Below are 23,641 nucleotides of genomic sequence, written 5' to 3'. Positions count from 1 at the left end.
TGTTAGAAAAGACCTTCAATAATAAGCAGATCAGAAAGTGTACTACTACTGCAACCAGTAATCAGGTGTGATCTCTGGGGGGATCAACTACCCTGCAGCGCCACCACAGGGGACACTAAGAATGACACAGCATCCATTCAAATCAAGAGATTGTGCAATGCAGGGCAGGACAGGTCCTTCAGGGACGCTATTTGGCCAAGAAAAAAGGGTCCTGCACAGCCCCCCAATAAGATATAATGCACTAATAGAGTTTTCCAGCTTACGTTTTCTCTGAAACGCTGCAGTGCTTAAGAATAAAAAATACGTGTCGGCAATAAGGCAGCCAGACTGATTCAGGCGACGGCCTAAATTTACTGTCAGGTTCCCTTTATTGTGAGTATGGGGTCAAAATGATGTTGGGGAAGAGAAGGATCTATAATTGGTGGTGGCGAATTAATCCTCCCATAGGTACATATTTCACATTTTAGAGATGTGGTGGGGGTGAGATTTTGTGACGCACCACAACTCCGGAGTTGCCCTTACCCTTTTTTTTTGTCCGCTGTCTGTTAAATGAAAGGTTCATGGATAGTTTCTAGAGAGACCCCTATACATGATAAATATAATCCCAAATAATTTGCACTTACCAACTATTTCTATCAGATAAGCCAACACCACCCCATCTCGCAAGTCCAGCCGCAGGTCCTGGACGGGGTTAACTCCTGCCTTCTTTTTCAGCTGGGAGTTCACCCAGGCGACATAAGCCTGCAGCTGTTGCTGTAAGACATAAAAATATATAGAGAGAATAAATATAGTATTACGACAGCGTAATACTGTATGCACTGTAATACTAGAAATGGCACACTTGCACTGGCCCCCTTATGGGACAGGGACTGGAACTTGCTTACTGGGACTGATGCGGGTCTGAACCTCACTGTGTAACAGTATTCTGTAGGACATCCTTTATAAAACATAGTCATTTTGCCAAAACTGGCTGTGAATGAGGTGTTATACCCACGCTACAGAGAAAATCCACAGTGTAAAATGAGAGGGATCTGACATCTAAAGCATTAATTTATCCAACAGATTTTCAACTTTTGCAATCTGTAGTAAATCCACAGCATGTCCGCACCAAAACCCTCCATCATTTGGTGCACATTTTGCTGTTCTGAAGAATTTCCAAATGGCACAGCAACTCAGATTTTGATCAGATATTTTCAGTAACATTTTATTGAATTTTTGAGGGAAGTAGGTGGGGCGGCAACATTAATTCATGCATCTGTAAGGTGGATGTTGGGAAGGGGTTAAACTAGAACTTTCTTATCTGTTAAAAGGACAGAATTAATACAAGCTCAGGTCCCTGAAGAAAATTGCGCATGTGCACTAACGCATTGGGTTAATTGTGCGCAGTATGTCGTATATGTGCACAGGACACTGACGGTAAATACATTCAGGTTCTCAAGTTCAACATTTCTATAAACTGAAGGTCACAACATATGCACCGAGGTCACCAATCAAGGACCTGCGGCGATTGTTCTAGCAGGGTAAATCCTCAGCCTCTTCAAGGTCGGACGAGTTCGTAGATGAGCCGGAGAATGGTAGATGCTGAGTCAGTCGGATGTCCGACATCTACATGACAATGAACCTGGATCAGAATAACAGGAAAGTGAGGGCAGAAGAAATTCATTGTACAATATGTCTATGTCACACACTGACACGGCAGGGAATAATCTGCCTAGGCTGGGAGTGATGTTTCAATACATCATTCCCTCCATGTTACACTTTCATTTCCAAAAGAAACAAAAAACCTTAGCTACAGAAGAAGCAGATAGGAGATTCTTGCTAAAACCAAGTCAATCTCAAAGTGGATTATATCCACGCCTTGAAGGTGGCCAAACCCATTAGATGTGTTAATCACCTGTCCCAGCACCATTGACGGGCTTTGCACTGCTTTTAACTTTAGGCCTTTTAGAGATAATTTCATCTTAAACTTGCTTAACTATTCTCAATTAACTTTTACACACCACTGTATGTTTCTGCTGTTAACTATATCCCTGCTGCAAGTACTTGATTGCATACATGTCTCTGCTGTAAACTATATCCCTGCTGCAAGTACCTGATAACATATACGTCTCTGCTAATAACCATATCCCTACTGCAAGTACCTGCCTGCATATACTGTATATTTCTTTGTTATCCAAACTGTGCCGCTAATTATAGACCTGTCTCTAATCTTCCCTTCATCTCTAAACTCCTGGAACGCCTGGTCCACTCCCGTCTGATCCGCTATCTCTTTGATAACTCTCTTCTCGACCCTCTCCAATCCGGTTTCCGCTCTTTACACTCTACTAAAACTGCCCTCACTAAAGTCTCTAATTTTCTACTAACAGCGAAATCAAATGGTCATTACTCCATGCTAATTCTCTTGGATCTCTCTGCAGCGTTTGACACTGTGGATCACCAGCTCCTCCTCACTATGCTCCGTTCCATTGGCCTCAAGGACACCGTTCTCTCCTGGTTCTCCTCCTATCTCTCTGACCGCACCTTTACTGTATCTTTTGCTGGCTCCTCCTCCTCTTATCTTCCCCTTACTGTAGGGGTTCCTCAAGGATCAGTCCTAGGCCCCCTCCTCTTCTCTTTGTACACTGCCCCTATTGGTCAAACAATCAGTAGATTTGGTTGCCAGTACCATGTCTATGCTGATGACACCCAATTCTACGCTTCTTCTCCTGACATCACGCCTGCCTTTCTAGAAAACACCAGCGATTGTCTAGACGCTGTGTCTAACATCATGTCCTCACTGAAACTGAACCTGTCAAAGACTGAACTCCTTGTGTTTCCTCCCGCTACTAATGTACCTATACCCGACACTGCCATTTCTGTGTGTGGTTCCACTATTACTCCCCAGCAACATGCCCGCTGTCTTGGGGTCATACTTGCCTCCGAGCTTTCCTTTGACCCCCCCCATCCGATCACTGGCTCGCTCTTGTTATCTGCACCTCAAAAACATTTCTAGAATTCGACCTTTTCTTACTTTTCACTCCGCAAAAACTCTTACTGTTTCTCTTATTCATTCTCATCTCGACTATTATAACTATCTTCTAATCGGTCTCCCTCTTACCAAACTCTCCCCCCTCCAATCTGTCTTGAATGCTGCTGCCAGGATCATATTCCTCACCAATCGTTACACAGATGCCTCTACCTTGTGCCAGTCATTACACTGGCTACCCATCCACTCCAGAATTCAGTATAAACTTATTACCCTCACCCACAAAGCCCTCCATGGCTCAGCACCACCCTACATCTCCTCCCTTGTTTCAGTATACCACCCTACCTGCGCCCTCCATTCTGCTGATGACCTGAGGTTAGCATCCTCAATAATCAGAACCTCCCACTCCCATCTCCAAGACTTTAAACGTGCTGCGCCAATTCTTTGGAATGCACTTCCGAGCTCAATACGATTAGTCCCCAATCCCTACAATTTTAAGCGTGCCCTAAAAATGCATTTATTCAGACTGGCCTACCGCCTCAACACATTAACCTAATCTATCCCTGTGTGGCACAGCCAAAAGTTTTACCATAACCAGGTTCCCCGCGTCATGTTCCCACATGCTTTATGCATCCATTAGCCCTCTGTGTCTGTACTGTTACACACTTAACTTTATGGCTGGTCCTTACAATCAGGGCAATTGTTACCACCCACCTTTCGTGTCTACCTTTTTGCTCACAGATTGTAAGCCTGCGAGCAGGGCCCTCATTCCTCTTGGTATCTGTTATGATCTATGTGATTATTTTTATGCTGTAATGACTATCGTCTGTACAAGTCCCCTCTGAAATGTAAAGTGCTGCGGAATATGTCAGCGCTATAGAAATAAAATGTATTATTATTATTATTATTATTATTATTATCCCTATACCTGCTGCAAGTACCTGATTGCATATACTGTATGTCTCTGCTATTTACCATATCCCTACTGCAAGTACCTTATACCATATACATCTCTGCTATTAACCATACTTATACTGCAATTTCTGGACCGCATATACAATTAGGTCCATATATATTTGGACAGAGACAACATTTTTCTAATTTTGGTTCTAGACATTACCACAATGAATTTTAAACAAAACAATTCAGATGCAGTTGAAGTTCAGACTTTCAGCTTTCATTTGAGGGTATCCACATTAAAATTGGATGAAGGGTTTAGGAGTTTCAGCTCCTTAACATGTGCCACCCTGTTTTAAAGGGACCAAAAGTAATTGGACAATTGACTCCAAGGCTATTTCATGGACAGGTGTGGGCAATCCCTTCGTTATGTCATTCTCAATTAAGCAGATAAAAGGCCTGGAGTTGATTTGAGGTGTGGTGCTTGCATTTGGAAGGTTTTGCTGTAAAGGAAACATGCGGCCAAAGGAGCTCTCCATGCAGGTGAAACAAGCCATCCTTAAGCTGCAAAAACAGAAAAAACCCATCCAAGAAATTGCTACAACATTAGGAGTGGCAAAATCTACAGTTTGGTACATCCTGAGAAAGAAAGAAAGCACTGGTGAAATCATCAATGCAAAAAGACCTGGGCGCCCACGGAAGACAACAATGGTGGATGATCGCAGAATAATCTCCATGGTGAAGAGAAACCCCTTCACAACAGCCAACCAAGTGAACAACACTCTCCAGGAGGTAGGCGTATCAATATCCAAATCTACCATAAAGAGAAGACTGCATGAAAGTAAATACAGAGGGTTCACTGCACGGTGCAAGCCACTCATAAGCATCAAGAATAAAAAGGCTAGACTGGACTTTGCTAAAAAACATCTAAAAAAGCCAGCACAGTTCTGGAAGTACATTCTTTGGACAGATGAAACCAAGATCAACCTCTACCAGAAAGATGGAAAGAGAAAAGTATGGCGAAGGCGTGGTACAGCTCATGATCCAAAGCATACCACATCATCTGCAAAACACGGCGGAGGCAGTGTGATGGCTTGGGCATGCATGGCTGCCAGTGGCACTGGGTCTCTAGTGTTTATTGATGATGTGACTCAGGACAGAAGCAGCCGAATGAATTCTGAGGTATTCAGAGCCATACTGTTTGCTCAGATCCAGCCAAATGCAGCCAAACTGATTGGTCATTGTTTCATACTACAGATGGACAAAGACCCAAAACATAAAGCCAAAGCAACCCAGGAGTTTATTAAAGCAAAGAAGTGGAATATTCTTGAATGGCCACGTCAGTGCCTGATCTCAACCCAATTGAGCATGCATTTCACTTGTTAAAGAATAAACTTCAGACAGAAAGGCCCACAAACAAACAGCAACTGAAAACCACCGCAGTGAAGGCCTGGCAGAGCATCAAAAAGGAGGAAACACAGCGTCTGGTGATGTCCATGAGTTCAAGACTTCAGGCAGTCATTGCCAACAAAGGGTTTTCAACCAAGTACTAGAAATGAACATTTTATTTACAATTATTTAATCTGTCCAATTACTTTTGGTCCCTTTAAAAACAGGGTGGCACATGTTAAGGAGCTGAAACTCCTAAACCCTTCATCCAGTTTTAATGTGGATACCCTCAAATGAAAGCTGAAAGTCTGAACTTCAACTGCGTCTGAATTGTTTTGTTTAAAATTCATTGTGGTAATGTCTAGAACCAAAATGAGAAAAATGTTGTCTCTGTCCAAATATATATGGACCTAACTGTACTTCTGTTATTCCTGTATGTAACTGCTCTCCAGCAGCATCCAATGCTTTCAACTTTGCTTGCCTTTCTGCTGGTCTGTACTGCCTACTGCTATGATCCTCGCTAATCCATGTGCCATCATTTTCCACTGCATTATCACCTCTGATCCCTGCTGCTCCCCCTGATCGATGGCTTAGGGCATCCACCTCACCGGGAGGGCCTATGACTCATGTGATGTTGTAATGGTACAGAGTGACACAAGTGTCGACATAGTCCTAGAAAGATGATTTACATTTTTTATTTCTGGCCGCAAGCGATTCACTTGCTATAGACTTCAATGAGAGTCACATGCGACTGTGACTTGTCTATTTTTTCCCACAGTAACATGCTGCACAATTGTTTTTTGAAGTCTGACAATTGCTGTTACATGTCACCATGTAGCCCCGGCCTAAAATTCCATAGTTCTATGGTGAGTCACACGTGATGCCCAACACGTCCCCTCTCCCCCTGCCCTGGGTCCCCTTTTGTCTCCTCTTTCAGATGCGGCATCTTTGTAACTGCTGCAGCTAATCACCCAGTGATTGTGAGAGTGTGCAACCAAACCAGGATCTACAAAGATCAAGCTGTTGTGCAAACATGTGACCGCTGCAGCCAATCAATGGCCACTGATCGCATGCATTACAGCGGTATTCCCTCCATGGGGAGTGCCATAACCTTCAGGACCCCACTCTCCCGCACATCCCGAGCAGTAACACTGTAAAGAGCAGCAGTGTTGCTGAAGCTTCATTCTATACATTGTTGTGGGACGCCCTACAGATAACGAATGCTAATATTAACTTTGTTGGGAAAGCTGGCCAAAATAGCCATAGATTTTACTTGCAAATGACAGCGGCCATGGCATGACTAAAGCGACAGCCGCCCAGCATATGCTAACACGAACACAGCCTCTGCCATCGCTGCAGCTGAGCCTTTGCTTACATGGGACAAGAGGGTCAGCGGCTCAACTCCTGGGGAAGAAGGGCCCATCTGTGCCCGTCACACTGCAGACACTGTTTACCAGCCTCTCATTACCCGGCGCTGCTCTCCAGGCTTTGGCTCCATTTCAGATATCGAGCTGCCATGCAACAATTACTCAAGATAACAAATACAAAGCAAAGAGAGAATCAATACAAGCACGATGCCGACCTTCACAGTAACCGCTCCGTCTCCCAGCAATGGCAAGGAAGAAAACAGCAGGAGTCTGGGAGAGAGGAGCTGCACTGGGAGGTCACAGGATCAAGTCCACCAGTCAGTGTCTTCAGACCTTGAAGACACTTTGTTTAGCGCTCACGACTAGCGGACATGAAGATGGTGGAGGTCGAGAGAAGGCTCTATGCAAACCAACAATAAAAGAGCCTTTCTGCTCCCGTAGTGAAACGGTCACTGTTATTTGCTTAAATTAATAGTATAAGCAAATACAGTATAAGGAAGTTAGTATTATATCATATCAGAAAAATATGCCTTTTTTTCGCCACTTAGGAGCCACTTTTTTCCTCTTCCTGAACTCATCATCATTTACTCTGCAAAACAGCTGCAGTCTATCTTGGTCAAAATAAGGTGGACTGCCAGCTCACTGAGAGATCAGATTACAGCTACCTACAGAGGTCTATACGGCAAGCAGAGTGATAGAGGGAGGCAGAGAAAAACAGAGTTTGTTCTGCTTCCAGTAAGTGTTTATCTCCTCTCAGAACTGGATCACAGCTATACTGCTCAATGCTGCCTTATAATGTCCTTCGTGCTGCTGCTATTTTCTACTAAGTGTTTATTTCACTCCAGTGCAGGATTAGCATCTATACTGCTGCTAATTTCTAGCATTTCTAGTAAGTGTTTATTTCACTTTAATGCATGATTCACAGCAAGACTGCTCATCACTGCCATATAATGTCCTCCTTGCTGCAGATACTTTCTATTAAATGTTTAATTCACTACAATACTGGATTCACACAGCTACTCTGCTCAGTAGTGCTCTGTAATGTCCTCCATGCTGCTGCTCCTTTCTAGTAAATGTTTAATTCACTCCAATGTTGGACTCACAGCTACATTGCTCAGTAGTACTGTATAATGTCCTCCATGTTGATACTACTTGCTAGGAAGTGCTTATTTCACTCCAATGTAGGATTCACGACTACACTGCTCAGCTGTTAGGCGTCAGGTTTCTGCGTCTGCTATGCAGGAATCCAGAGCCTCACATTCTGCCATCTCCTGCTGTCTTTCGACTGCAGAGGAGATTACATTACAGCAGACCGCTCCAGAGACTAAGTCCCTCTGTGCTCCTACTGGGCATGCTCATGAGACGATCTCTCATTGGAGATCGGGAGTCATGTGCCCAGGTCCTGTTCCAGATCTCATTGGTCCATCTTGGAGATCTCGAAGGTGCCGCACGGCTATAAAAAGCGCGCATGACCGTTCCGCCATGCGCTAGTATAGACTATACTGCTATGTGTGCTACGCCTATACTGCTATACTGCTGTGTGTCAAAGACTGAACTCCTGGTGTTTCCTCCCGCTACTAATGTACCTATACCCGACATTGCTATTTCTGTGTGTGGTTCCACTATTACTCCCCAGCAACATGCCCGCTGTCTTGGGGTCATACTTGATTCCGAGCTTTCCTTTGCCCCCCACATTCGATCACTGGCTCGCTCTTGTCATCTGCACCTCAAAAACATTTCTACAATTCGACCTTTTCTTACTTTTGACTCTGCAAAAACTCTTACTGTTTCTCTTATTCATTCTCGTCTCGACTATTGTAACTCTCTTCTAGTCGGTCTCCCTCTTACCAAACTCTCCCCTCTCCAATCTGTCTTGAATGCTGCAGCCAGGATCATATTCCTCACCAATCGTTACACCGATGCCTCTACCTTGTGCCAGTCATTACACTGGCTACCCATCCACTCCAGAATTCAGTATAAACTTATTACCCTCACCCAGAAAGCCCTCCATGGCTCAGCACCACCCTACATCTCCTCCCTTGTTTCAGTATACCACCCTACCCGCGCCCTCCGTTCTGCTGATGACCTGAGGTTAGTATCCTCAATAGTCAGAACCTCCCACTCCCGTCTTCAAGACTTTACACGTGCCGCGCCAATTCTTTGGAATGCACTTCCCAGGTCAATATGATTAGTCCCCAATCCCCACAATTTTAAGCGTGTCCTGAAAACGCATTTATTCAGACTGGCCTATCGCCTCAACACATTAACCTAACCTATCCCTGTGTGGCAGAGCCAAAAGTTTTACCATAACCAGGTTCCCAGCATCATGTTCCCACATGCTTTATGCATCCATTAGCCCTCTGTGTCTGTACTGTTACACACTTAACATTATGGCTGGTCCATACAATCAGAGCAACTGTTACCACCCACCTTTCGTGTCTACCTCTTTCCTCATAGACTGTAAGCTTGCGAGCAGGGCCCTCACTCCTCTTGTTATTTGTTATAATCTACTGTATGTGATTATTGTTATGCTGTAATGTCTATTGTCTGTACAAATCCCCTCTGAAATGTAAAGTGCTGCGGAATATGTCGGCGCTATAAAAATAAAAATTTATTATTATTATGTGTGAATGGTGACGGATGTATGATTCTGGTGACTGACTTATTATGAAACCCTTCACTCTGATATTACGCATGTGGTTAGGGAATTAGTTCAGTAGTCTGCGCCAGTCTGTGGCAAGCCTTAGGCCACTGTGCACACCGCACCTCTGCACTAGCATCTGACATAGCGCCTGCTTTGTAGCTGTGTCGCCCAGCGGCAGTGTCCTGCGCCGCGCTGCAGTTGCAGCCCTTCTTGGCGTTCGCAGTAGCGACGCCGCACACATGGTAGGTCTAGACGGACGCAGCCCCTCTGTCTTAGTTCCTGCTCCTGTGACCTCGTGTGTGCATTTACCTGAGGCCTGTGACTCTAAGGATTGGCAGCTACACTGCTCAGCACTTCTGTATAATGTCCTCCATGCTGATGTTACTTGCTATGGGGTGATTATTTCACTGCAATGTAGGATTCACAGCTACACTGCTGTATAATGTTCTCTATGCTGTTGCTACTTTCTCGAAAGTGATTATTTCACTCCAATGGCGGACTGACAGTTGAACCTGTATAATGTTCGCTATGCTGCTGCTGCTTTTGAGCATGTGCTAAGTAGAGACAGGAGAGCTCGAATTTCTCCTGTCTGTGTGCTGTGTATGTGTGACACCAATATAGCTTTCCTTTACGCGTCGAAAATTAACAATAGAGCCCACAGAGGGTGAAATCGTTGAAAAACTACAAACAATACAATGACCAGAAATAGGCAAGTCTGATCCTACTCCTCATGCACATGCACAACATCTTGTTCAGATCAGTCGTCCGTTTCATTTCTTTCCCTCAATAGTCACAACAAAGCTTCCTGCTTCCTTTAGCAGTGCCTTCTTCTTTCCCCTGTAGTCACAGAAGTGACTTTCCTAAAAGTAGATCTAACCTCCATGTACCCTCTATTAACAGTTCTCGTTGTTACAAAATCCATGAAAAAGAGACCTTGATATGACCATAGAGCATGGAGGAAGGTTCACTTTTGGAGACAAAGGAAGGTCCAGTTTTGGAGATTATTATTTATTATTAATTTATTTAGCGCCATTAATCCCATGGTGCTGTACATGAGAAGGGGGGGTTACAAAGTTATAGATATCGTTAACAATAAACAAATTTACAATGACAGACTGGTACAGAGGGGAGGGGACCCTGTCCTTGCGGACTTACATTCTATGGGATAGTGGGGAGAAGACAGAAGGTCGGTGGTGCAGCAGCTCTGGTGGTGATGAGGCGGCAGCTCTGGTGGTGATGAGGCGGCAGAATGGTCATTGCAGGCTGTAAGCTTTCCTGAAAAGATGGGTTTTCAGGTTCCGTTTGAAGGATCCGAGGGTGGTGGATAATCGGACGTGTTGAGGCATGGCATTCCAGAGGATAGGGGATATTCGGGAGAAGTCTTGGAGGCGGTTGTGTGAGGAACGAATAAGTGTGGAGGAGAGTAGGAGATCTTGGGAGGATCGAAGAGTACATGAAGGAAGATATTGGGAGATTAGTTCAGAGATATAGGGAGGGAAAGGGTTATGGATGTCTTTGTAGGTCAGGGTTAGTAGTTTGAACTGGATTCTTTGGGGAATTGGGAGCCAATGGAGGGATTTGTAGATGGGAGAGACTGGGGAGTAGCGAGGAGAGAGGTGGATTAGTCGGGCAGCAGAATTGAGGACAGACTGGAGTGGTGCAAGAGTTAGCAGGGAGGCCACGGAGGAGAGTGTTGCAATAGTCAAGGCGGGAGATGATGAGGGCATGTACAAGAGTTTTAGTAGATTGAGGACTGAGGAAGGGACGTATTCTGGAAATATTTTTGAGTTGGAGGCGACAGGAGGTGGCAAGAGATTGGACGTGTGGTTTGAAGGACAGGGCAGAGTCGAGAGTTACTCCAATGCAGCGGATTTCAGGTGCGGGAGAGCATGATGCCATTTACCCTAAGAATGGAGGAAGGTCCAGTTTTGGAGATGGAGGAAGGTCCAGTTTTGGAGATGGAGGAAGGTCCAGTTTTGGAGATGGAGGAAGGTCCAGGTTTGGAGTCTCAGTTATACTTTTTTAATTTTGCAAATTTGAGAGCTATTTCTACTTTAACGTCCTGGTGGTGCTGATCTGATGGACCAATCTGACCTGGAATTTATTTTGAAGTCATATAATTTGTCTCTTTCATGGCTTTGGATGTGCGCTGCTGATTGTTAATCTGAACTGGTGATATGGCGGTGTCACTTCATAGATGCGTTGGCCAACAGCTATCTCTCCTGACTTCCCCCTATACACGATCATGCTCGGTTTGGCTACTATTGCATTTACTTTCCATGACTCCTTTATGTAAGACTACATGCTTCAAGGACACTGTATTTTCCATCTTGTGGATAAACTTGACATTCCCCAGGGAAAACTTGTCAACGAGCAAGAATGCTTCACTGCACAAAACCTTCCCGCTGTGTCGTGCCATGGGAAACTGGCATGGCTTCCTCCAACAAGCCACGCAACTCAATCAGCTCCAAGCAACGAGATCCTACAATGTACTGGGGTGGAAGATGATATTCAATAGCTTTTCTGCAGTTGTTTGTTAGCTATTCAGAGCAGCCAAGGGAACATGCCAATATACATGCCCAAAACAATGAATGTTCTGCAAGAAGTTCTTTTGGATATTTTGCCACCATATTGGCAATACATTAGATTAAAACTCATTTAATGGTGTCTTATCTTATACGTTCTGGTATCCAGAGGGTCTATTATTAGGTGACAGAGTGCAGTAGTATGTGCCATCTTAACTCCTCACAGTGTATGGAGAGGGGCAACCACATGGAAAAAGTGAAACAACAAATCTTGGAAACTGATGCCATATCCTGTTTGTACTGCACTCCTACTAACTGACAATAGTTAACAACTTAGATCAGAGGGGATCTCAACCAAAAGACAGCGGAGGTAGGAATGTGCACTGCCACCATGTCTCCTGTTGGGTTTGCTCATTATTTTGGCAAACACTAACAAGCAGCACATAACTTGCAGACACTTTAGTAAGAAAAAATATAGCAAAAAGTTTTGACAATCCCCCACCTTAAACGGATGGTTTCTTCTAGACTACCCCTGGTGGCTAGCCTGACGAATAGCTAATTGCCACAAGTTTGGCTTCATAGATCACCGACGATCATCTGTAGGGAAAGTGTGCGATACATGGCCTGGTGCGCCAGATTCTGCTATCTGCCCTGGCTAATGAAGAGGTATCCCGCCATTTATAGGACCCAGGTGAACCTTAGCATGCGCAGAGCGGCGTACATCACTGCTGGCCACGCTTGTCATCGAGTTCAATGATGCACATGACTCTAACATGAGCTGAAAACTGACAGCAATGCAGGAAAGCAATTCATCAATCCCGCGGTGTCTGGAAGCTGCCCGTCCACTACAGGGTTCATTCATGACAAGGACTTCTTCAGACACGTTTTATTACAAGGATTTCAACAACTGATTCAGAATTGCTGCCTCCAAAATCTGCAAGAGGTTCTGCCCTGTGGATAAGCGGCAGCACACATGGCTGGAAGCAGCTTATCTCCCTCCACGTCCATTAAACTGCAACTATATTCTGGGGCACAAAAAAATAAAACGTTGCACAAGTTACCGCGGGAATTCCGGAATTCCATTCAGCGGGAAAACCGCATTTTAAATTCCCGCGATTTTCCCGCGGAAAAACTAGCGATTTGCAAGCGTATTTAGCTTGCAGAATGCTAGCGTTTTCCAAGCGATCTGTAGCATCGCTTGGAGAACTGATTGACAGGTTGGTCACACTGGTCAAACATAGTGTTTGACTAGTGTGACCAACTTTTTACTATTGCGGCTGCCTATGCGGCATCAGTAGTAAAAAGACCTAATGTTAAAAAAAAAAAAAAAATCGTGATATTCTCACCTTCCGACGTCCCACGCAGCGTTCCCGATCATCGCGATGCTCCCATTCCCAGTAATGCCTTGCGAGACCTTTGATGACGTAGTGGTCTCGTCAGACCACTACGGTCATCACAGGTCCTTGCCGCAAGGCATTACTGGGAATGGGAGTTTGGCGGGAGCATCGGTAAGGCTGCGCGGGACGCCTGAAGGTCAACATAACCCGATTTTTTTTATTTTAATTCTATTTTTTACAGGGATATGGTACCCACAGCCAAGAGGACAGTCTCCTCTCCTCCGGACCGTGGGTACCATCCGCAAATGTTCTGCTTACTTTTCACATGGTGGGCACTGCCATATGCGGAAAGTAAGCAGAACAATGCATTCTATGTGGACGGAATCGCCGCGATTCCGCAAAATTAATGAGCATGCTGCGGATTTTTCCACGATGCGATTCCGCCGCGGAAAATCCGCTGAATTAGCACAGCATTGCGGAATCCCATAGGATTGCATGGGATGCGGTTTTTTTGCGTTTTCGCGGCAAAATCTCATGTTAAAAACCGCCGCGAAAACACCGCAACGTGTGAACGCAGCCTTACAATGGTTGGTTTCCGATGAGTTTTGGGTGGTGTCAGAGGGCCCAGGCGATTTATCAACTATTCCTTGTTGCTCCATTGCCCAGGAGCCTCGCAGGAGAGCTGTAAAGGGAGGTTATTAAAAAAAGTAGCAATGAATAGACTCTGATCCTATCTTTTGTTCTAAAGAGCTTAATGAATGTACACAGATGTCACAGGCAGGAGGAGGTGAGCTGTGAGACATCGTCTATTGTGAATGGTGGATCTAATGTTATCTACTGTATATAGAGGTGTTATTAGTCATTGTACAGGAGGAGGAGGAGGTGAGCTGTGACATCACTTATTGTGAATGGTAGATCCTGTGTTATCTACTGTATATAGAGGTGCTATTAGTCATTGTACAGGAGGAGGAGGTGAGCTGTGACATCATCTATTGTGAACAGTGGATCCTATATTATCTACTATATATAGAGGTGTGATCAGTCATTGTTTAGCAGGGGGAGGAGGTGAGCTGTTACATCACCTATTGTGATTTATGGATCCTGTGTTATCTACTGTATATAGAGGTGTTATCAGTCATTGTATAGGAGGAGGTGAGCTGTGACATCATCTATTGTGAATGGTGGATCCTGTGTTATCTACTGAATATATAGATGTTGTCAGTTATTGTACAGGAGGAGTAGGTGAGCTGTGACATCACTGATTGTGAACCATGGATCCTATGTTATCTACTGTCTATAGAGGTGTTATCAATCATTACAGGAGGGGAGGAGGTGAGCTGTGACATCACCTATTTTGAAAGGTGGATCCTGTGTTATCTACTCTAAATAAAAGTGTTATCAGTCGTACAGGAGGGGAAGGCGATGAGCTGTAACATCACCTATTGTGAATGGTGGATTCTGTATTATCAGCCATTGTACGGGGAGAGGAGGTGAGCTGTGACATGACCTATGGTGAATGGTGGATTTTATTATGAATATAGGTGTTACCTATCATTGTAATCCTGTCTTTACTGATAAGGAAACTGCTAAAAATGCTTCCTAAAAGAACAGGAAGTTAGAATCTAAAAGCATCCTAGTGGCTAATGTGAAAATTGCAAGTTGATTAATTAAGTTTTTTATTAAAGATTGTAATCTTAAAAAAAACAATGCCCAATTTAAAAAATAAATAAATGTAACACGAAAAATCATTTTCTGATTCTTTAAAGAGGCTGTTGATTCAATGCAGCAAATACTGTGGTCTGTAAGGGTCCTGTATGAGCTGTAACACAATGTGCAGCCTGTGTCTGTTTTTACAGTGAAAATCGTTGATTCAGACATTCAGTCATCCAGAAGACGAGCCACGATACAGTCGCTGTGTTCGCTCCAGAGAAGTGCGGCACATGAATGTTTTAGCAGTCGGCTGGACGGGCCGCACTTCCCCCATCTGCTCTCCTACAGTAGGACGGTGAAGGAGATGCACAGAGCGGGGACATATGGGTCCAGTACGACTACGATGGTATGAAGAACGCTAAATATCTACCGGCCCAGACAAAGCCAACGCTCCTGAAGTATCCCTGTAAATGATTTCTCAATTTAAGTGATATTCGGAAAGAGCGGAAAGAATGATCAAATGCAACACAAAGCCGCCTAATCGTACGGCCGGCTATTATCTGCAGATTTCCTGATCAGCTCGTTCTGTAATGTGAAGAGTGACGGCAACTAGAAATCCGCCAAAGACCCGAAAACAAAGAGATTTCCGTAGAAAACAAGTATATACCCTCGACCAAACACATCCCCTAAGCGTCTCTAATGCAAAAATGAAATCTAAGTGTATACATATAAAAGAGAGCGCCCCAATAGTGGGGTGTAACTACTACACCACAGCTATACAGGAATACAACTGATTACCAGTACAAAACCATCACTGTCACCATTCACAACCTCATTGGGGGCTACAGCCGCCGCTCCGCTCCGGCCACATTAGATAACCATTGGCCAATAACTCAGCCGACAGCTATACCACCCCACTCCCCCCGTACACAGGACCCCCAGCCCAAGGCTATCTCACCCCACTCCCCCGTAAACAGGACCCTCAGCTATCTCACCCCACTCCCCCATACACAGGACCCCTAGCCCACAGCTATCCCACCCCACTCCCCTGTACACAGGACCCCCAGCCCACAGCTATACCACCCCACTCCCCTGTACACAGGACCCCCAGCCCACAGCTATACTGCCCCACTCCCCCCGTACACAGCACCCACAGCTATCTAACCCCACTCCCCCATACACAGGACCCCTAGCCCACAGTTATCTCACTCCACTCCCCCGTACACAGGACCCCCAGCTATACCACCCCACTCCCCCGTACACAGGACCTCCAGCTATCTCACCCCACTCCCCCGTACACAGGACCCCCAGCTATCTCACCCCACTCCCCCGTACACAGGACCCCCAGCCCACAGCTATACCACCCCACTCCCCCGTACACAGGACCCCCAGTCCAAGGCTATCTCACCCCACTCCCTCGTACACAGGAACCCCAGCCCACAGCTATCTCACCCCACTCCCCCGTACACAGGAACCCCAGCCCACAGCTATACCACCCCACTCCCCCGTACACAGGACCCCCAGCCCCCAGCTATCTCACCCCACTCCCCCGTACAAAGGACCCCCAGCTATCTCACCCCACTCCCCCGTACACAGGACCCCCAGCCCATAGCTATACCATCCCACTCCCCCGTACACAGGACCCCCAGCCCAAGGCTATCTCACCCCACTCCCCCGTACACAGGAACCCCAGCCCACAGCTATCTCACCCCACTCCCCCGTACACAGGAACCCCAGCCCACAGCTATACCACCCCACTCCCCCGTACACAGGACCCCCCAGCCCCCAGCTATCTCACCCCACTCCCCCGTACACAGGACCCCCAGCTCCCAGCTATCTCACCCCACTCCCCTGTACACAGGACCCCCAGCCCACAGCTATACCACCCCACTCCCCCATACACAGGACCCACAGCTATCTAACCCCACTCCCCCATACACAGGACCCCCAGCCCAAGGCTATCTCACCCCACTCCCCCGTAAACAGGACCTCCAGCTATCTCACCCCACTCCCCCGTACACAGGACCTCTAGCCCACAGCTATACCACCCCACTCCCCCGTACACAGGACCCACAGCCCAAGGCTATCTCACTCCACTCCCCCGTAAACAGGACCCCCAGCTATCTCACCCCACACCCCATACACAGGACCCCTAGCCCACAGCTATCTCACCCCACTCCCCCATACACAGGACCCCTAGCCCACAGCTATCTCACCCCACTCCCCTGTACACAGGACCCCCAGCCCACAGCTATACCACCCCACTCCCCTGTACACAGAACCCACAGCTATCTAACCCCACTCCCCTGTACACAGGACCCCTAGCCCACAGTTATCTCAATCCACTCCCCCGTACACAGGACCCCCCAGCCCACAGTTATCTCACCCCACTCCCCTGTACACAGGACCCCCAGCCCACAGCTATACCACCCCACTCCCCTGTACACAGAACCCACAGCTATCTAACCCCACTCCCCTGTACACAGGACCCCTAGCCCACAGTTATCTCAATCCACTCCCCCGTACACAGGACCCCCCAGCCCACAGTTATCTCACCCCACTCCCCTGTACACAGGACCCCCAGCCCACAGCTATACCACCCCCACTCCCCCGTACACAGGACCCCTAGCCCACAGCTATCTTACCCCCACTCCCCCCATACACAGGACCCCCCCAGCCCACAGTTATCTCACCCCACTCCCCCGTACACAGGACCCTCAGCCCACAGCTATCTCTCCCCACTCCCCCGTACACAGGACCCCCCAGCCCAGTTATCTCACCCCACTCCCCGTACACAGGACCCCCAGCTATCTCACCCCACTCCCCCGTACACAGGACCCCCAGCTATCTCACCCCACTCCCCCGTACACAGGACCCCTAGCCCACAGCTATCTCACCCCACTCCCCGTACACAGGACCCCCAGCTATCTCACCCCACTCCCCAGTACACAGGACCCCCAGCCCACAGTTATCTCACCCCACTCCCCCATACACAGGACCCCTCAGCTATCTCACCCCACTCCCCAGTACACAGGACCCCCATCCCACAGTTATCTCACCCCACTCCCCCATACACAGGACCCCTCAGCCCACAGTTATCTCACCCCACTCCCCGTACACAGGACCCCCAGCTATCTCACCCCACTCCCCAGTACACAGGACCCCCAGCCCACAGTTATCTCACCCCACTCCCCGTACACAGGACCCCTAGCTATCTCACCCCAGTACACAGGACCCCCAGCCCACAGTTATCTCACCCCACTCCCCTGTACACAGGACCCTCCGCCCACAGCTATCTCACCCCACTCCCCCGTACACAGGACCCCCAGCCCACACTTATCTCACCCCACTCCCCCATACACAGGACCCCTCAGCCCACAGTTATCTCACCCCACTCCCCGTACACAGGACCCCCAGCTATCTCACCCCACTCCCCCGTACACAGGACCGCTAGCCCACAGCTATCTCACCCCACTCCCCCATACACAGGACCCCCAGCCCACAGTTATCTCACCCCACTCCCCGTACACAGGACCCCCAGCTATCTCACCCCACTCCCCCGTACACAGGACCCCTAGCCCACAGCTATCTCACCCCACTCCCCAGTACACAGGACCCCCAGTCCACAGTTATTTCACCCCACTCCCCGTACACAGGACCCCCAGCCCACAGCTATCTCACCCCAAGGTGGTCTCAGAACTGATGGGAACCTACGTGTCTAGTGTGAATACCTCTCTAAGACTGAAGTCTGAATTTTCTAGGTAGATGTGAAGACCTCTCTTTAAAGCCTGAATTTATCTACCAAGAAATTCAGACTTCAGTCTTAGGGAGTTATTCACACTAGACACGTAGATCGGACTACATGTACAACGTGACAGGTCCCCTTTAAATTTGGGACCGGGGTTTGACCTTGTAGCACCGGGCTGTCCGTTTATATAACACCCGGTCCTCCTGCCACTCAGGGTACACGCAGGATATCTGCACAGAGGGCTTGTATATAGTAGATTTCCTCGATATTTGCTTTGCCGTACAGGTTTGTGCAGGTCACAGCCCTTGTTGTCTTGTTTTTATGAAGGATCTGGCTCATTGTACAGGTTATAAGCATCATGTGGCCACATTTGACCTTGGGGATTTACCAAACTCATCTACATTTTTAGCTTTTAGTAGCAGATTTCTGCCCAGTGTCAGATAAATCATCAAGGCAGATCCCCTCACCCCCCCCCCCATCAACTGCTGAGAGTGCAAAACTGATGAATGTCAGCGAAAAAACCCCATTCATCATCTGCACAAGTGACTGCACACTCCGTGCACGGGGGTCTGTAAGGAGGGTCTGCTCAGTGCACTGGGAGATCAAGCTCATCCTATATTAAATCTGAACAGAAAAATGTGACCCCCAACCAGACGCTACATCTGTCCTTTAACAGATGTACCTAAAATATCTTTATCTGAACATCTTTATCTGAAGGTTCACCCTTGAATTCTCTCTAATAATACATTTTTATCTCTCTTTATGGCAATCAGTTATTCATTTTCCTGATACACCACTCCAAATCTCCAGTTTAGACGTTGGTTTCAAGGAGAAAACTCTGCTATGTGCAGCCGCCACTAGGGGGAGCTCCCTGTAGACTGTATATGCATTGTAGTGCGCTCCCTCTAGTGGTGGTTGCATGCATAGCATCATGTTTTATGTCTACACCTATGCAGGACATTTGGATGACAAAAAAACAAATCTTTGATCAATCAACAGTATTCATGGAGCGGAGCAGAAGTGGCATAAAAAAAAAAAAATAGACACCATGTGTTCATCCACCTGTCGTCATTGCAGCTGTCCAGGAGAGGATTATGGGAAGTCTGAGGAAATCCACACGAAAATGATCCCAGCAGTCAAATAGCGTCAGCTGAACCCACCAGGCGTTAGTGGGGCGACGCTTAGTCCTAGTGTGCACGCTATGGGTGGTCTGCTGCTTCTCATATCGTCAGTGAGACGGTATCATATGTCCGGAGATCGGAGAACGCCAATAGCCCAAAGGGGGATTTCTAAAGATATGTTCTTCATTGGATAAAATAATTAGAAAACCATGGAGGGCTCAGATAAGACATTCGTTACGTAAGCGGCAGCGAAAACGGATTCACTTAGTGTTAATTACGCCGACTAATCATCTTATCATTGCCAAATAGCGGAACGATAGATGGGGGCAGATACACAATGTGCGTCCAGAATTGTTTGTGGGGCAACACGCTTTCAGTACAGATCTTCCATACAAAGCCACTGCTGACATAGAACAGCCGGCGACACTGACACGTTGGCCTTGGACAGGTGCATGGCCGAGCGACCCAGTATTCCTCCCAGGGCACAAACAGATCCACCGGCATCCGTCCAGCTCGAAACCAGTACATAGACACCAGGTCCAGACCCGGATGAAGACCCCTGTGAGGGTCGCAGCGTGGTGTGTAAGTGCTGAGGCCAATAATAACAGCTGGATGAATGCTGGCGGATCTGTCTGCACATCAGATGTTGTGATAATGGGGGGCCATGTACTGAGTCCCCCGCTGATCACTTGCACAACAAAAAACACTTTCCTATATTACAGCCTACAGTCCGGACCCCACTGACGACATCTTATATACGACATGAAAGAAGTTATTCCTATGATTAGCTCCAAAGTGTGGGGTCTCATCCCCATGGTGCAGACATATCATATATGATACCTGTGCACCTGAAGAGGGGAGATGCAGAAGATAGCCCTAAAAAATAACGGTGACCCTACAGCCTAGTAGATCACATGTGAGGGACGACGCTCCTTCCCATCCATGTCCAACAATTACTGGAAAAGTCTTATAAGGCAGCCATAATACTGGCACTAAATAGCATTTAGGCTATGTGCCCACGTTAGCGGTTTTAAACGCTTAGAAAACCGGACTCCTTCCCAGAAACCGCGCGTTTTATTTCCGCACGTTTTTTATGCGTTTTTTTCCCGCGCGGTTTCTGGGAACATTGGAAATGGCTAAAAACGTTCCGCTATGCAGAAAATAATGAGCATGCTGCGCTTTTAGCCGCTAAGCGTTTTCTAAGCGTTTAAAAACGCACAAAAAGTCAAAAATGCATTCAATTGAATGGGAAGCTTCTTTTAAGCGTTTCTGCAGTGTCTGATCCGGCTCAAACGCTGCGGAAACGCTTACAAAAACGCAACGTGGGCGCACAGCCTAAAGGGAGCGTACAGTGTTTTTGCACTGAAGCTGCTAATGGCTCTGATCCCTACATAAGCTGCTGTCATATACTGTAAGCCAGGGGCTCTGACATCACAGCTGGTGCAGTCAGGTACGCTCCTGTGACATCACAACTGCCAAAATGACATCACTGCTGGGAAGAGGGGAGAACCCAGGAAAAATGACGGTCGAGCAGGCTCAAGTTCTTACCTTTAGCTCTCATATTTACAGCTGTATAGAGCCCACCTCAGCCTGTGTGGCCATCTTTCCACTGCTAGCGGTGCACAAAGGAGCCACATTTTCAAAAACAATCCAAAGGATGTGTAATAAATATACGAGATGTGACAATGTTATTGAAGGTTCATTTTTATACTGTGCCCAATGGGATGTCTCATGAAAACTACCAATCTACTTGGACTTACTGACATCACATAAGGGTCTCTCGGGATCAGGAGCCACTTACCTGGGCCAGAACAAATAGCCAATTATCTGAATGTCTGCCATGTAATACCCTGCTTCACCTGCAGAGGCTAGTGCAGGGAAAATGCCCAGCTTGTCGACGATCACTCAGCAAGCTGGACCCGAGCGATCAGGTGATCGTCTTGGTGGCCACATTTTGATAGCGGCAGTTTCTGATACCTGACAATCATCGAAGGTTATATTTTCACCTTACAGTGATCCCCTGAAGCAACAATAGCAATACGTAATCCTAATCCCCAATTGTTGTAATTAGATTACCGTGATTGTTGTCGGATAGAGCGCTGGTAATGGCGGGTTATATAACCTACCAGTAAATAGGAGCCATGTGGCACAGAGGAAGACCATGCCCCTGCCAAAAGGCCGCCCAGCACTGGGGGGTTTCACTCTCTTTATTAGTGGGTGACTAGTGGGAACTCAAACGAAAAATCGGACTGTGACTTTGGCCTTAAAAAGGGAGGAAAATTCTGGCCAAGAGGAACCAGGAGGAAATGTAAAGTTAGACAAAAGTATGTACATATGTGCCAAATTGTTAAAAAATGTATGACATATTTTTGGATTTTTTGGGGATTTTCAGACTGACAAGTCTTAGTTCACACTGTCGATATATGAAAGAAGTTTTCTGGATTTTGGAAAACCCTTATTCCCCGGCTGCAGGTTGTTTGAAAAAAAAACAACAACACACACAATGCTTTACTCATCCTCCCCAGGTGTAGCACGGAATCTCCAACGCTGCTCCCACGTCCACAGCACTGCAGTCAATCACTGGGCTCAGCAGCTCTGCCCAAGGTGACTACAAGAGCAGCTCATAGTTGCTGAGCTCAGTGATTGGTTGCAGCGCTGCAGACAATAGCAGACACTTGGAGACTCATCCCTGGACCTGGGGAGGGTGAGTAAAGTGTTTGGGGTTTTTTGTTGTCTTTTTAACTGAAGCTGGGGGATGGAGCTTTCTGAAACTGGAAAACCCCTTTAAGTAGTAAATCTGCTCCAGTGTGTCCATAAAGTCCTGCACTTATGAAAGTATTTTTGGCATAAACTGGGTAATCACATGCACCAATATTGTGGGAAATGTCACTTTTTATGCCACTCCAGGCAGTGGGCATTGTCTCTATACCTAGGCTAAAGGCCAGAAAATGGCGCAAATCTTTGTCAACTAATTCTCCAACTTTTGGGGGGTCCCGGATCTGCTAAATGTACACCATGATATAAATATTGTGCAAACTGCCAGTGCGAATAAGTGTGGGCCGCGATGTGGCGGCGGCGGGTGTAGACGAGCTGGTGCGATGCTCGGAGTGCCGCCGGAGGTTTACAAGCCGCGCGTTCAGCAGCTCAGGATTTGGAAGGTGTCTGACGGCTCTCGTGACTCTTCAGGATGTGGTTCTTTACCCTTCGTGCACATCCTGTCGTGTCAGTGAGGCAGGATGTCCCCTCATACTATAAGCCCCCGGATTAGTGCTGCTGCAGGATGGGATTAAACGAACCTCAGAAAATCTGCATCCGAGGTCCCTGAATAATCTCTCACTTGGGGGGAGTGAGGAACTACAACTCCCAGAAATGCAGAGATAAGTCACCAATGGGAGCAATTCCCAAATATGTGACTGTCAAAATGAAACCCTGAATGTCGTCTGCAGCTGTCAGAGCATGCTGGGAGTTGTAGTTTCACACAGCAGCTGCTGAACCCTGTATAAAATCCAATGCAAAAGACAATTCCTCTCTGTGCAATTCCCTTATGTAATATTTCTAAAGGAATTGTACGATTTGAAATATGGAAGCAAAAGTTTGGTTTGGTAGGTGGTTGTCTCCCGATAAAAATGGCACCTTTTTTGTGGAGATCCGATGTGCCAGTCCTGAGAAATCTAGAGCAAAAACTATATGCAAATCAGACAGGAAGTGCACAGGGGGTGGCTTCTTCCACATGCAGTGACACGCCCCCAGTGCACTTCCTGCTTGATTTGCATATAGTTTCTGCTCTAGATTTCTCATGACTGGCACATCGGATCTACATAAAAACGGTGCCATTTTTATCAGGAGACAAGCACCTATAAAGTCATATCACTAATGCCATGAAACAGTATGTGGACAGGTTCCCTTTCATGCTGCCCAAAATTTAAAGTTTCAGAGATAATGTAGAAAAACTAGTCATGCAGGGGTAGAAGAGTCTGAGGGGCCGCTGCTCCTTCAAG

General features: G+C 46.9%; 1 protein-coding gene across 6 annotated transcripts in view; it reads right to left on the bottom strand.

Moving 5' to 3' along the window:
- DIXDC1 (DIX domain containing 1) overlaps positions 1-23,641 on the bottom strand; it is a 102,015-nt gene that overhangs the window by 54,886 nt on the left and 23,488 nt on the right. For all 6 annotated transcript variants that reach the window (XM_073585150.1, XM_073585146.1, XM_073585147.1 and 3 more), the window contains one exon: positions 624-753. In XM_073585150.1, the coding sequence (XP_073441251.1) occupies positions 624-753 (130 nt within the window). The remainder of the gene's footprint in view (positions 1-623; positions 754-23,641) is intronic.

This window comes from Dendrobates tinctorius, unplaced genomic scaffold (genome assembly GCF_039654945.1).
Source record: "Dendrobates tinctorius isolate UK_male_01 unplaced genomic scaffold, ASM3965494v1 ptg000086l, whole genome shotgun sequence".
Taxonomy (NCBI): Eukaryota; Metazoa; Chordata; class Amphibia; order Anura; family Dendrobatidae; genus Dendrobates; species Dendrobates tinctorius.
Note: the sequence above shows the minus strand (reverse complement) of the source record. Positions and strands in the feature narration are given on the sequence as shown.